Source organism: Taudactylus pleione, unplaced genomic scaffold (genome assembly GCF_031769625.1).
Source record: "Taudactylus pleione unplaced genomic scaffold, aTauple2 ptg000610l, whole genome shotgun sequence".
Taxonomy (NCBI): Eukaryota; Metazoa; Chordata; class Amphibia; order Anura; family Myobatrachidae; genus Taudactylus; species Taudactylus pleione.
In genome coordinates this window covers 152,664-166,070 of record NW_028285012.1, presented here as the reverse complement: position 1 = coordinate 166,070, position 13,407 = coordinate 152,664, and the positions used below count along the sequence as shown (strand labels likewise).

General features: G+C 40.2%; 1 protein-coding gene across 10 annotated transcripts in view; it reads right to left on the bottom strand.

Annotated features, from left to right (window-relative positions):
* The window catches only part of MLLT10 (MLLT10 histone lysine methyltransferase DOT1L cofactor), a 163,630-nt gene that overhangs the window by 71,738 nt on the left and 78,485 nt on the right, over positions 1–13,407 (bottom strand). For 8 of the 10 annotated variants that reach the window (XM_088454236.1, XM_088454228.1, XM_088454229.1 and 5 more), the window contains 3 exons: positions 12,212–12,280; positions 8,531–8,626; positions 336–597 (listed from right to left, as the gene is read on the bottom strand). In XM_088454236.1, coding sequence (XP_088310362.1) covers positions 336–597; positions 8,531–8,626; positions 12,212–12,280 — 427 coding nt within the window. The remainder of the gene's footprint in view (positions 1–335; positions 598–8,530; positions 8,627–12,211; positions 12,281–13,407) is intronic. The other 2 variants (XM_088454237.1, XM_088454232.1) reach the window with 1 other exon arrangement.

The window sequence follows — 13,407 nt, the reverse complement described above, 5'->3', positions numbered from 1 at the left end:
GCACGGTCTATAAGTGTCACGTTTTGACACCTTACCACAAAGTTTTCAATATGTTAATTTACTAAAATAAACTGGAAAAAATAAAATTAACGATTTCATATCTGACAGATACATTGAAAGCTTCTTACATATATGTGATTTTAGTGGAGGTTTGGACCACGAAGCCCAGATACTGGGGGCAATAAATTGTTCACAAGGGGCAACACATTAAATTTGAGCTAGACTAGATGTACTACATACCCAGACAATCACCCATACATATAACACTGACCATACCCCACCCACAGACATCAACTAGTGGATCTTATACAAGGATCAGGTCATCAGTAAGTTACCTTGCTGAAAGGGGCTCGTTGCTGCAGCGGGTCCTGCGGTGCTTCTCCCACTGGCAGACTTCCGCCCCCGCTGTACGGGGTTGTGACTTACAGTCTTCTTTACTTTGCTCTCTGATGTCCGTGCTTCCAGAGCATCTTTAACATTTAAGGGATGTGCAGAAACCTCCTGGAAATTAGCATTTGTAAACCGCGCTGCGGTTTCCTCCAGACGCTTTACTGAGCTCGTGACTGCGTTATTATTGTTGGTAGTGCAGGTGTAAGTCTGAAAGTCAGAGAAAGGAGGATGAATACAGAAAGACAAACAAATACAATATAACCAATTGTATTTAGACCCGCTATACCTCAGATCACTATTCTAAACCTAAACATCACATTTTTACTAAGATTACTATCTGGAGTTTTGCCTTCAGTATGAAAGGTTTCCCAGTGATTCAGTCCATTGTTTTAGAAAAGTTTCTTCCTTCAATCTTTTGAAATCTAGTCATAATTACTAAACATATAGCCTTGACTCAACACCGCCGCTGTATGTGTTATGGAGAGTGACGGTTACAGGCTCACACGATAAACATCTCAAGGTGCCTATACACATGGCGATATTTTACCCGATCTGGCCGATTCCGACGCATCGGAACGACAGATCGTGTAAAATATGCCCAAATCGCGAGTCCCCACTCATGATCACGATGTGATGCGCGTCCCCGCAGGTCGCACATCGCATCTTCAGATCTGCCATGCTGTAGGGCAGATCTGACAATCTCAAGTCACGATGCATTGGATAGTTTAGGAGGCACGATAGATCGTGTGTCAAATTTGCAGCTTTTTCAGACCAAATCGTGCCCACGACTGCCGGGGAGCGCCCGGGGAGAGTTCAGGGGGAAATCGTACACATTGTGGGATTGTGAGCACATCGCTGTGTGTGTAGGCACCTTCACTCACACAGGGGTTGTAGTGTAAGGGAATACTTACCAAGAGACTTAAGAAAAAAACTGTATTTGGAGCCAATGATGTTTCACTTAGCAGGACAATACTATATTAATATGTGTTTGGCTACAAACTGTCATGGTAACTGAAAAATAATGTATAAAATAAAAGTAATGCCTTTGCATCCAGCATTTTTCCTGTGACGTAACTGTGGGTAATTATATTATAATACACTGACTATGTAACTATTTATATTTAATATCATGATGCTCTGCTGGCAGCCTGCACCAATCATATCATACAGAAATAGCAGACCAACGCTGCTCAATATAGGACCAAACAACCACCACACAAACACATGCGCAATAAGGAAGGCTGGTGTATTAAACATAGAATAAGTCACCTTACAATTCCATTATCTATACAAAATCCAACTGCTCTGTGACTTCTAATATTCTTCTACCTTACAGTGAGGCAGACACTATACCTATTCCCAACTCAACAGAACCTGATCTATTTAATACTACAATTTCTAGCAATCCTGTTATCCTGCCTCCATCAAACCAAAACAGGCTGACTGAAGCCCTTCAATTGGATTAAAGACAGGAACTCTGCTGTGTACAAGAATAACATCTCTCCCATTTCCCCCACAACATATTTATCTCAAATAACGTCAGTTCTGATAAATGCATATTAATATAATTATATATACACACCTTAAGTAGCGTCAAGACTACTAGGATTATAAACAAGATTGTCCTTGTAACTATCGTTGCTAAGGCCAGGTCATAGTATTGCCTCAATAGAATTGCAGTTAAAAATATTTTAAGTACAAAACTACAACCCACCACTTGCCAATTTTGCAAAACAAGAAAAAAACAACTAACCAAGAACAATGCAATACAAAAAGCTGCAACAACACACTAAGCCAAATTACATCTTAAGAACTCAAGTGACTCAGCTTTTTAAAAGATCCCTGATCATGCATAATACTGTAACTGCATTCACTGTGCTGCAAACCTCAGGCACAGGGCAATCTGTTCACCAGTTATAGCCATATAATGAATTCTACGTATTATATATGCACAGTAAAATTATTTTAAATGGACATCATATTGGGGGAGGGGACGTTTTAAAGACATTGTCAATATGTAACTGCCAACTTAAACATGGGAACTCTTATTCAGATAGATGTTTGATTCAGACGATTCTGCTTGCAGTCAGCAAATTTGATACCATGGGTTACATGCCAACCACTAGGTGGCGCAATCTATTGACATCAACCACACCTAGTAATCACTACCTTTCCCCTGCAAAACAAATGTAGAATTGGAATAACTTCTCAGCTAACTGCTAATACCGGTTTGAAAATGAGGAACAAATCTAATTAATTCCGACACCATTGTCTCACAAACTTATAAATAAAACAATAACCTTACAAAAACCAAACAAGTAGACACAGACCTAAATATTTTACAAACAAATCAACACAATAGCAAAGAGAATAAAACAAGGTCACACATTCAGTACTAGCAAAATATCGCAATGGTCGTGCTTTGCACGGATCTGTTCTGATCAATTCTCATCATTACATTATAAGCACCCAAATCAATACAAGCATTCAACATGGCTTCCTAATTATACAGAGGTAAAGTAAAGGCGCAGGGCGGGCACACACTCTGCTGAGGGAGACACATTAGAAAAGGAAGCAATTGGCATTTCTGCTCATTTGTTTACCACTAATGTCAACAAAACTGCCACAAAATAATAATTAAAAAAATAAAGCAGCCATTATATATTAATTTGTGTTGAAACACTATTGACACAAATGGCATCAACAGAAAAACATTGTGTAAGTGATGGGTGCACTTTACACCTTTTAGGATTACCTTCTCTTTCATGTACTATCGCTGCCAAAACACGGTGAGAAATGAATGAAACTATAAATGAATCAATATACCATAGTGAGCCACGAATGGACAGGCTACATTGTTTTGGCCACATAATGACTGTCAACATTTTGAGATATTTTCCGGGGTCCTAGTGAAAACACAGGCTGCACTCGTAAAATAACCGCACTCCATTATACGCACTTTAAAGCTTTCACTGTGACACTTTCTGGGGCCGACGTTTTCACATGCAAGTCATTTGTTGGATGAAAGCCAATCCGTCCTGGTGACAAATTCACGTTAAGTACCACTAAATGTGTTCAATTTAAGGGCCCTTTCCATCAGCACCATATGCATGACTGAAAGGAACAAACTTCACCTGTGTGATCACCATAAGCCCGGACAACCATCACTCGGAGTGACGCGGACGGTCCATTAATGCACTTGTGTACACATACCAACATTCCATAAAGGATTCATCTCGTTTTCCTTTCCTCACTCACTAGAATGTTTCACCACAAACTATCAATGACCTTTCGCTACTAACGAACTACAACTTTTGACCACTGAGATTATTTTGTTTAGACCTATTCAATAGACATTCCTAACCCTGGCCTAGCTGCTCTAGCTGGTGGTTTTATTTTTCAGTTTTTGGACGCCCCTTTGTGCATGCAGATGTTCCCGATATCTTGTTCCTTGCAAACACAGGTGTGCGGAAAACGCTGAAAGCCATAGGGATTTTTTTTTCTTTACAAGCCACTTAACATATCTGACCACCCAGTGCACTTGTAAGCCAGGATTATGCTTCGATTTGAGAAACCTTACAGAGAAAAGAAACAAATTTGCAACAAGCATTCACGGAATACGGTTTTTGTTTTATTTATTTTTTATTAACGTTGTGGGGATGGAGGAAATCTTCATTTCATTCTTAGACCCGAAAACTAATTTACAACTGGTCATTATATTCTGCCTACACATAATTTACATAATTTACTGTCAAAATAGAAGGAAATCCTCCTAATTAACAGCTTCAGTGCTACAGAGAAATGTGACTTGTCCTTATTCAAAGTGGTTAGCATTACTGCCTCACAGCGCTATGGTTATGGGTTCAATTGCTGGTCATGACCTATCTGTGTGGAGTTTGCATGTACTTCATGTGTTTGCATGGGTTTCCGCCATGTGCTCCAGCTTCCTCCCACACTCGATACTAGTAGGTTAACTGGATCCAGACAGAAATGTGTGTGTGTGTGTGTGTGTGTGGGTGTGTGTGTGTGTGGGTTGGTAGGGAATTTAGACTATCAGTGGCGCAGGGACTGATATGAATGGCATAAGTTCTTTGTACAGCCCTACATAAGTCAGTGGCGCTATAAAAACCATAAGAAGTTAATAATGATTACATACCTTAAAAGTGTTCCACACTTTCTAAGAAGTACAGACATCCAAATGGGGAAAATCTACCCTAAAATGCTGCTCAATTGCTTGTGGATGGTGCTGGAGCCAGGGAGGGTGATGACATAATTAAGCCTTCCGTTCTCACAGCTGAAACGCTGCAGTCAAATATAAAGTGCCACAGAATGGGGGTGGGATGGGGGAGAGCTCTAAAATCACTATCTGCACATGAATGGCACCCACAGACTTAAGCTGGCCACACATCTAAGATTATGGGGTCTATTTACTAAGCAGTGTTAGGAGAAGTGAAAAGTGATAAGGTGCCAGCCATCACAGCTCCTAGCTGCCATCTCAACAGGCTATGTTTGAAAAATGACAGTTAGGAGCTGATTGGCTGGCACCTTATTACTTTTCACTCTTCACTTCTAACACTGCTTAGTAAATAAGACCGTCCAACCAGCCAACTAGTTGATTGGTTGGAATGAAAACCTAGTAAGGTATGAAAGCAACGCCGGAAAAAGGACAAAAACTGTTGTTTGAACAAATTGTTTAGATCAGACATTTAACAAACTTGTCTGAACGACCATTTTCATCTGATTTCTGGCATTTAGGAACAAATTACTGATCATCAGTTACTCCCATACGTTACCAGATTTTCATTCCAACCAATCAACTAGTTGGCTGGTTGGACAGATAATCTTTAGATGTGTGGCCAGCTTTAGGGGTAACATTTTTGAAAAGTGAAGTACCCTCTTTCAAATGTTATGGCCACTTCTTTGGTGATCATGTATGATCACATAGGAATAAACCCCTACTGCAGAAATCAGTAATGGCTATAAAACTTATACCTTTATTTGAAAAATAAAGTTCAGTAAAACTGCCGAAATAGGGTCAGTACTGAGATGGTAGAAGCCTCAAAAGTGAAAGGGTTAATTACAGATCACTCCTGACACCACTGCAGCACAGATGATGTGAGACTGGTAATCGCAGAATAGCTGGTGACTTTTGGCTTGGGAGGCAACACATGGAAGGGGAATAGACTTTTACCAGAGCGCTGCAACAGAAAAAGGAGCATGGAAATAAATGTGCAGATGTGGTTTATATAATGTAGATGCGATTATAGACAGCAAGTATTAGGTTAAAAGTTATAATCAATACAACCCCTACCAGCACTGCACATGTCAAGACTACTGTAGTGACACATATACAATACAGGGAGCACCCTTGACCAATACAATACAGAGAACATCTTAATGATCCCTATACAATGCAGACAACATCCTAACAACCAATAAACAATACAGAGAGCACTTCAAATAACTGATATTCAATACAGAAAACACCTTACTGAAATCCCATACGGTCTCCCGGCATGTTGCAAATTGCTTGGCCTTCCCTAAATATGGTCCATGCCCTGCAGATAGCTCCCTGCACTCTGATTAGTGAATAGTTCTGGCCATTGACCATGCTGTGTGGACCCGCCACCAGTGTCATCCACCAATCAGTATGCTTGGAGACATCTATTACATGAGCAGTAACGTGGTTTACAAAGCAGGGTTTGATCAGCCGGCCTGAAACACAACTGCAGTGATCGCACTGAGTGCAAAAATTAGTGGGTCCCAAGGACCCCTCACTTTAAGAAATTGCAGATGGGGGTGGTTGGGCGGTGATTGGATGAGAAAACTGTGCCGGCTGTGATTGGTTGAGGAGACTTTGAGGGCTGTTATTGGCTGCTGCGGTGAGCACATTTTGCTCTGAATCAGGGCCAGCCCTCTGTTTTTTTTAGAGCGGCCTCCAGCTATAGCGAGCGGCCATGATGATGGTCGCGATGGTCAAGACCATCGCGTCCATCGGGTTTGCAACGAGACCCTTGTGGTAGGGTCTCGTTGCCGCAAGCCCAAGAGTGCTTTCGGATCAAACAGAGCCGAAAGCACTCCCACTGACATCACTTGTGATGTCAGTGGGGACGGCCCCAGACGGTAGGTGTTCCCATGGGAATGCCTCCGTCTGGGCAGCCATGCCCCCGGCCCGCCCACAAAAGGGGGCGAGCTGTCACTCAACATTGACAGCACGCCCCCTTTGGTACGAGACCCGGAGCGATATTTTGCCCGTCGCTATCCGGGTCTCGCGCATGCGCACGAAGGAGCCGCCTCCGTCGTGCGCATGTGCACTGGGCCACCATCGACCCCCATAGCGCTCGCGAGCGGGTCTAAATCAGGCCCTGAGTCCCACAGTGCCTGTAGTATGTAAAAACGCGCTATAGCGCGTATTCTGCAATCACTGCGACTGTAGTCTTCATTAGCATTGAAAATTTACAAATATAGATTGTTAATTCAGCCATGTCACAGGTGTACTATGTCAAATCCGTGATCCCAATATAAGAACAAATTCAGCATATACAGAGAATCAATAGATTATTAAAACAATATGAAACATTTCCTTCACAAATGGAAATCTGATAAGGAGACTTGTAATCGTACATTGTAATAAACCTCTTGCCCCACATACATGTCTGATCAGCTATATACTGGCATATATGTTCAGCTTGGTGACGCTTATTGTGCTTAAAGTAGCAACCCTCCAGCACATGATACATTTGATATGAAATGTAAAGGTGCCTACACAGTAGACGATGTGCTCACGATGCGATATCAAGGGCAATTTCCCTTGAACTCTCCCCGGCATCTCCAGGACACGATATGGTGCTAAAAAGTGTCCAATCTGACTAAAGATCTATCTTGCACAAAATCGTGTATAAGATTGGCATATCTTACCTGCAGCAGGCAAGATCTGAATATGCGATGTACAACCAGCGGGTACGCGCATCAGGATCGTGAGAGGACACTCATGATTTGGACATATTTTACACGATTTGTCGTTCCGATGCGTCGAAACCGGGCGAACCGTGTAAAATATCATCTGGTGTGTAGGCACCTAAAGAAAGATTACATTCTCTATCAGATCCCTCTTAAGTGGATATGCTCACCAGCTTTACATTTCCTGGAAAGTTACAGTACTTTTGTTTAGTGGTATGTGCACCCTTAGGGGTTGATTGAATATTATTATTATCCTTTCTTTATATGGCACCACAAGGGTTCTGCAGTGCCTTACAAAGTACATACACAAATAAGTGTACAGGAAAACAGTGACTTACAGTACAATACAATGCAGGACAAGGACATGGTTTAACACTGCTGCATTAGCCATCATGAACACTCAAAATAAGCAGCAGGGAGTCAGCAACCAGTGTGCCCTTGTGGGGATTAGAAGTAGATGCAAGTATAAGTAGGGAGAAGCACATGAAGGAAGAGGGCCCTGTTCGTGAGAGCTTACATTCTAAAGGGGAGGGTCTGACAGACAGGGATGACACAGATGGGGTAGACAGGGAGGAAGGAGCGTGTAGCAACGGGTTAGAATGAGAGCTGGAAGGCAATGAGTGTTGGTACACTGGCAATGGCATAATACTTCATACCTATATTGTTCATTTAGGATTGCGTCCCCATAGAGGAGAGTATTAAAATGCATAATGTCGTGGCCACTGTATGTATGGCTGATGTCCGTATCGCCTTTAATCGAATCAGCCCCTTATTTGTTTAATGCATGTTTTAGAGGTTTCATTTCATTTAGGTGGGGGCATCACATTCAGCTTGACTTGTGAATGCATCAAGAATATCAAAACAAAATCGCTGGACAGACTTAAAGTCCTATCTAATTAGTACACGTACTGCTGAAGAAACAGTTGACCTTATACATGCTGTGATTTGTGCTTAATTACCGCATGCACCACACTTAAGAGCAAATAGGTATTACATACACTATAGATAAAATACATTAATAGACTATTGGGAAAAAAAAAAACCTGTGGTCTTTAATAGACAACAAACATCTTAGTATATTCCTGCATTCGTGCCACGTTTATAACCTGTTCAGGCTTAAATGTCACCGGCTACAAAGTAAGCCTCTCTCCCTGGTGTCCTGTAGAGTGGCCGGGCTCACCTTTTCAGTAGTCACAGTCAGAGAGGGAACTAATGACGCCAAAGGCTCCATTTGCTTTCTGGATCTCTGCCTGTGCTTTTCTTTCTCTTTATGTTTCTGAAATCAACAAGAAAAAAAAAAATTACTAAATTTTCATTCAGCCTCAAAGAAAAAAACTTGGTGGCCTGCAATATTCTAACATACAGGGCAAAAGGAACAATAACGGAGCATTGGTATTATTTGGCTTATTGTGCCGCATTACAAAAAATAGCAGATGGCTAATGATCACTTTGCTGAGATTTGATTGGTCTCCAGCCATGCACATGGTTTGATCCAAGTCATGAAACCCTAAACCGACACGAGTCTTTAGGCTATGCGTTACTGCCTTAAAGGTTGAATGAACAAAACGGTCTTTTCACATGCCTTTAAATTTTCAAAACATTGTACACTTAAGGCCCCATACACGCATTACTTTTGATGGACAATTTGGTCACTTTATGTAACATTGATCCCAAACTGACCCGGATCACTTAGATCTTCATTAGGAATGACAAAAAAGCTAAACATGGTATAATAATGAATGGTTATTGGCAATTCGCACCATTTGGGGCACATAAACATCATAAAACTGGAAGCCAGACCAGATCTGCCTGGCTATTGAGAGATAAACATAAAGTCCTCTCTTCCACAACCATCTCAACCGTGTCTCACGGCAACAGGTTCTAAAACTTTTACATAGCAAACATAAAGCAATCTATATTTTAAATGTAGCAGTCTATTCTCTGCCCAACCTTACCACTTCCAGCCTAAGCTTCACAGTCATGTGAAAAGGAAAGTACACCCGCTTTCAAATCGATTACAGGACATAAAGTTATCAATCATCTTGTCCTGACAAAGTCCAGAAATGTGATCCTTTTAAATTTCCCTTGACAAATAATCCACAACATGACAGAAACCATGTGCAGAGAATTAAGTACATCCTCACTGCTTCCATATCAATGAAGAAAGAATTTGAGCCAATCAAGGAAACAGTCTCGTTTGATCAGGAAGTGCTACCCCCTCTATATCACAGTTGAACCTTTGGCAGCTCAGTCTGGAACATTCAGGTTTGTTTTAACACTATGCTAAAGGAAAAATCTGCAATTATCTCTGGGAAGCAGATGTTGCTTCTCACCAATCTAGAAAAGTTTCAAAAGGTCTTCTCCAAACAATTTGAAGTCTATCATTCAAGAGTGAGAAAAAAAAAAGTTTCCCAATGAAGATAGTTGCCATTCTTCCCAGGAGTGTCCCAGCAAATTCACCCAAAGATCAGGCTGTGTAATGCTGAAAAAAAGAAAAGCACTCCAAAGCAACATCCAGGGATCTTTAGACCTCTGTAGAGGCATGAACTTTAACATTTGCCATGTTGACAATCCAATGACGCCAGAAAGACCAATAATTTCAATTAAGGGTAGCAAGGGGAAGACCCATTCCCTCCAAAAAAAAAAAAAAAAAATCAAACAAACAAAACAGTGCAGTAAGAATTAGGTTACAAAGTTGCATCTTAAAAGACTGGAGCAATGTGGTGAAAACAGACAGTATGTGACCAACAGTCAAGCTCCAATGTACAGTGGCAATGTGAGGCCACAGGACCTAACATCTCACAATCACATAGTCCAACATGGACTACAATGGAAAATGTGACGATATTTGTCCAACAACTGAAACTTGTCTGAAGATATAACCAGCTAATGGACACAGAATCTAAGCACATCACCAAATATATAAGAATTAAGGTTTTGGACTGGTCAAGTCAAAGTCCAAATCTCAAACTCATTGAGATAAGAAGGGACATAAAAATATCTATTCAGAAACAAATGCAGAGAATCTTATTCTAAAAAAGGATTATTTTGACTCATTATGCGCATAAACATATTTAAAAGGGGCATTTTGTTAGTCCTTGGGAACCCCATTAGAGTGCGGGTGCAGACCTTTGAAGTTTTAAATATCCACACATACTGTCTTCAGAAACCGAAAAAGAACAGGGTATGTAGATGGCAATGGATCCGTCCTATGAACTGTCCAATAGGAGGAAATTAATGGTGTTCTTTTACCAGCAGCATCCCAGAGCGTCCATGGTGGATTTAGTACACTAACCTATATGCCAAACACGAACAAATGATAAAAATTAAAAGCCTGTGCGCAAAATAAACTTCTTAGGGGGGGGGGGGACGACTGGTCCATTCTGTCTCATCTACTCCAATTACTTACAATTCAATCAGTGTGTTGATCACGGTCCTTTCTTGTATATTATCAGAAATCTATTACAGAAAGCCCAGCAGTATTAAAAAAAATATATATATATATATATATATATATATATATATATATATATAAAAAAAACAGAATCAAAAGAAAAATAAAGAATTTAATAAGAATAGGCCATTCAGTGTACATAATAAAATGCTTTTGTAAGTCTGAAACACTGAGAAACAAGGTGCACAATTTCCATGAAGTCTGCGTGTTTTTTACGATAATTTTGGCATGGACAAATCCTGAACAAGCTTGACCTACATGTCATTAGCTGGGAAAATACATATATTGTAACAGAGAACACATACAGAAAGGAAATAAAAACTGCACAAATAAGTAGTGAATATTTGTGTTTGCAAATATGTAGCTGGTCTTGTACAGAGACCGACCCAGAAGTACAAAACAAATTAGATTTGCTTTATATAAGGTGTCACCGCAATTTCATGTTGGCAGAAACCTGTAAAGCGTCTAAAAGAGCTCAACAATAAGGCACGTTTAACGTTTTCTATTTAAGGAGTTAAAAAAAAAAAAAACCTATAGAAAAGCTTTGCGTTGACAGATGGACCATTTCTACTTTGAAGAAAACAATCTACCCTATTAAATATCAGGGCCAATTTTGATAGTTAACTGACCCTTTGGCTTTCAGATCTCAGGAGACCTTTCAGGAGACTATTAAATGTCTGTTATAACCATAGCTTATTAAAATTACACAACGGCATAAGACTCTTCACCAGCAGATATTTACATTTTTAAAAACATAATATCGCAACACAGAATGTAAACTACACTTTCAGGAAGAACTAACCACAGTTATTATGTTTAAAATAATAATTTAAAAAATGTTAAAGAAAAAAAAAAATACAAAAACAAACAAAAAAACAAAACAAAAAGGTTTCTTTAAGTTACTGTTTAGCAACAAGAGAAAAATTATTTCAGAAATATGCGCCTGGGCTGGGAGGGGCAATTGGCTGGCAGCCCAGAGGGCTGTAGTTAGGGATATCAATGCTTGCTTTAAAAGTGAAAGGGGATTCCGGGTCAGAACATTTCAGATGTGTCATTCTTTCCTCACCACTGTGTTTTGGGGAAAAAAAAAAAAAAAAATGGAACTAGTTAATTACCTCACTGCTCAGACAATGTAACTATGACATGCTTTTTTTTTTCATTTCCCCCTATTGGGCAGTGAAATATGGTACTAGGTAGAAAAAGCTTTTTAATTATGCCAATAATTACTGACAGCAACAGTGCCCCTTAAAATATGCCAATCGCCTGCACTAAGTGTAAGCTGCCATTAGCATGTAACCATGATGCCTCATGCCTGTGTACCGATATGCTACATTCCCATGAGCATTGGCTGAGCCCCCCCCCCAAAAAAATCGGTATACTTTAATAATCATGAAATATACCACTTACTATTAATGGCATTTTGCACCACACAAACTTTTTTTTAACCAGATCTCTCCTCTGTCGTGGCTCATTGTCCTACGTCAAAAAGAAAATGTACACAATAAACATATATTCATTACACAAAATGTTAAGAGTCGTAAGAGACCCCATACATTGCACTGGAAGTGACAGGGACAAGAAGCAGAGCACAGGCTGTACAATAAGCACTCAGTCTTGCTATATAGGACATTAGTATGGCTTTCTTATAATCCATTTCAGGAGATTTTGAGGAAAAGCATTTCTTCATCAACGGTAATCGGAGCAAACTCATTTTTAAAGCAACAGCCTGGGGGCTTTTTTTTCCCCTGCTTACATCACTAGCCCTTTTCAGATAAGCACAGCTACATGATCTTTCCCCTGTACCTTTGGGAATGCCACTCACAATAGAAAGAGTTTGTATTTTCCTGAGGTTCCACGTGAATGAAGTCGCAGGAAGACAGGCAAGGAATAATGGATTGCCATCTGCGCAATATATCAGTTAAGCTGCCACATTTCAAAAGCTCAATAACATTTAAAACAAAGAACCAAACCTGATCTCGTGCCCCTATGGTCTTAAGTGCATAACTGACTCACTTTAACCCTTTCGCAACCACCAAGCCACACATCGCTACCAAAACGCTTGCTCAAATCAGTGTGTGAATTAGGAAATATGAGGGAATAGTGCAGAATTGTCAGATTTAAAGAGACTGTAAGACATAGTAAAAGCTCCCACCAGATGCCTCATGCCTCAGCGATGGCTCTACGTCCTAGAAAATGGATAGGCTGAATAATGGCTGTACCAACTGTGTATAGGTAACAAGGCTGCATTAAGCTTCTATACCAAGTTACTTTAGTAAGTGTATAAATATACAACTATTCATTCTATTATAGAAAATGGGGCGGGAATAAGCAGAATCAGTGGCCATGTAAGTGCGTCGCTCAGACACCATTTTTAATTTGGTGTGCAAGATACGCTACAACACAGTTCTGTAACTTATACACTAGAAAAAGGTATGTTTTGTTGGACATCTTCTCTAGGATTCTAGAGAGGATAAAAAGCATTATAGTAACTGAGCGGTATCTTAGGTGTAACATGTTTGATCATCATCAGGACCAGTGCTGCAGGGTCAGCTGGATAAGGGAAGCATTTTAAATCAGAGAAAAACAATAATAGTTTCCTGTTG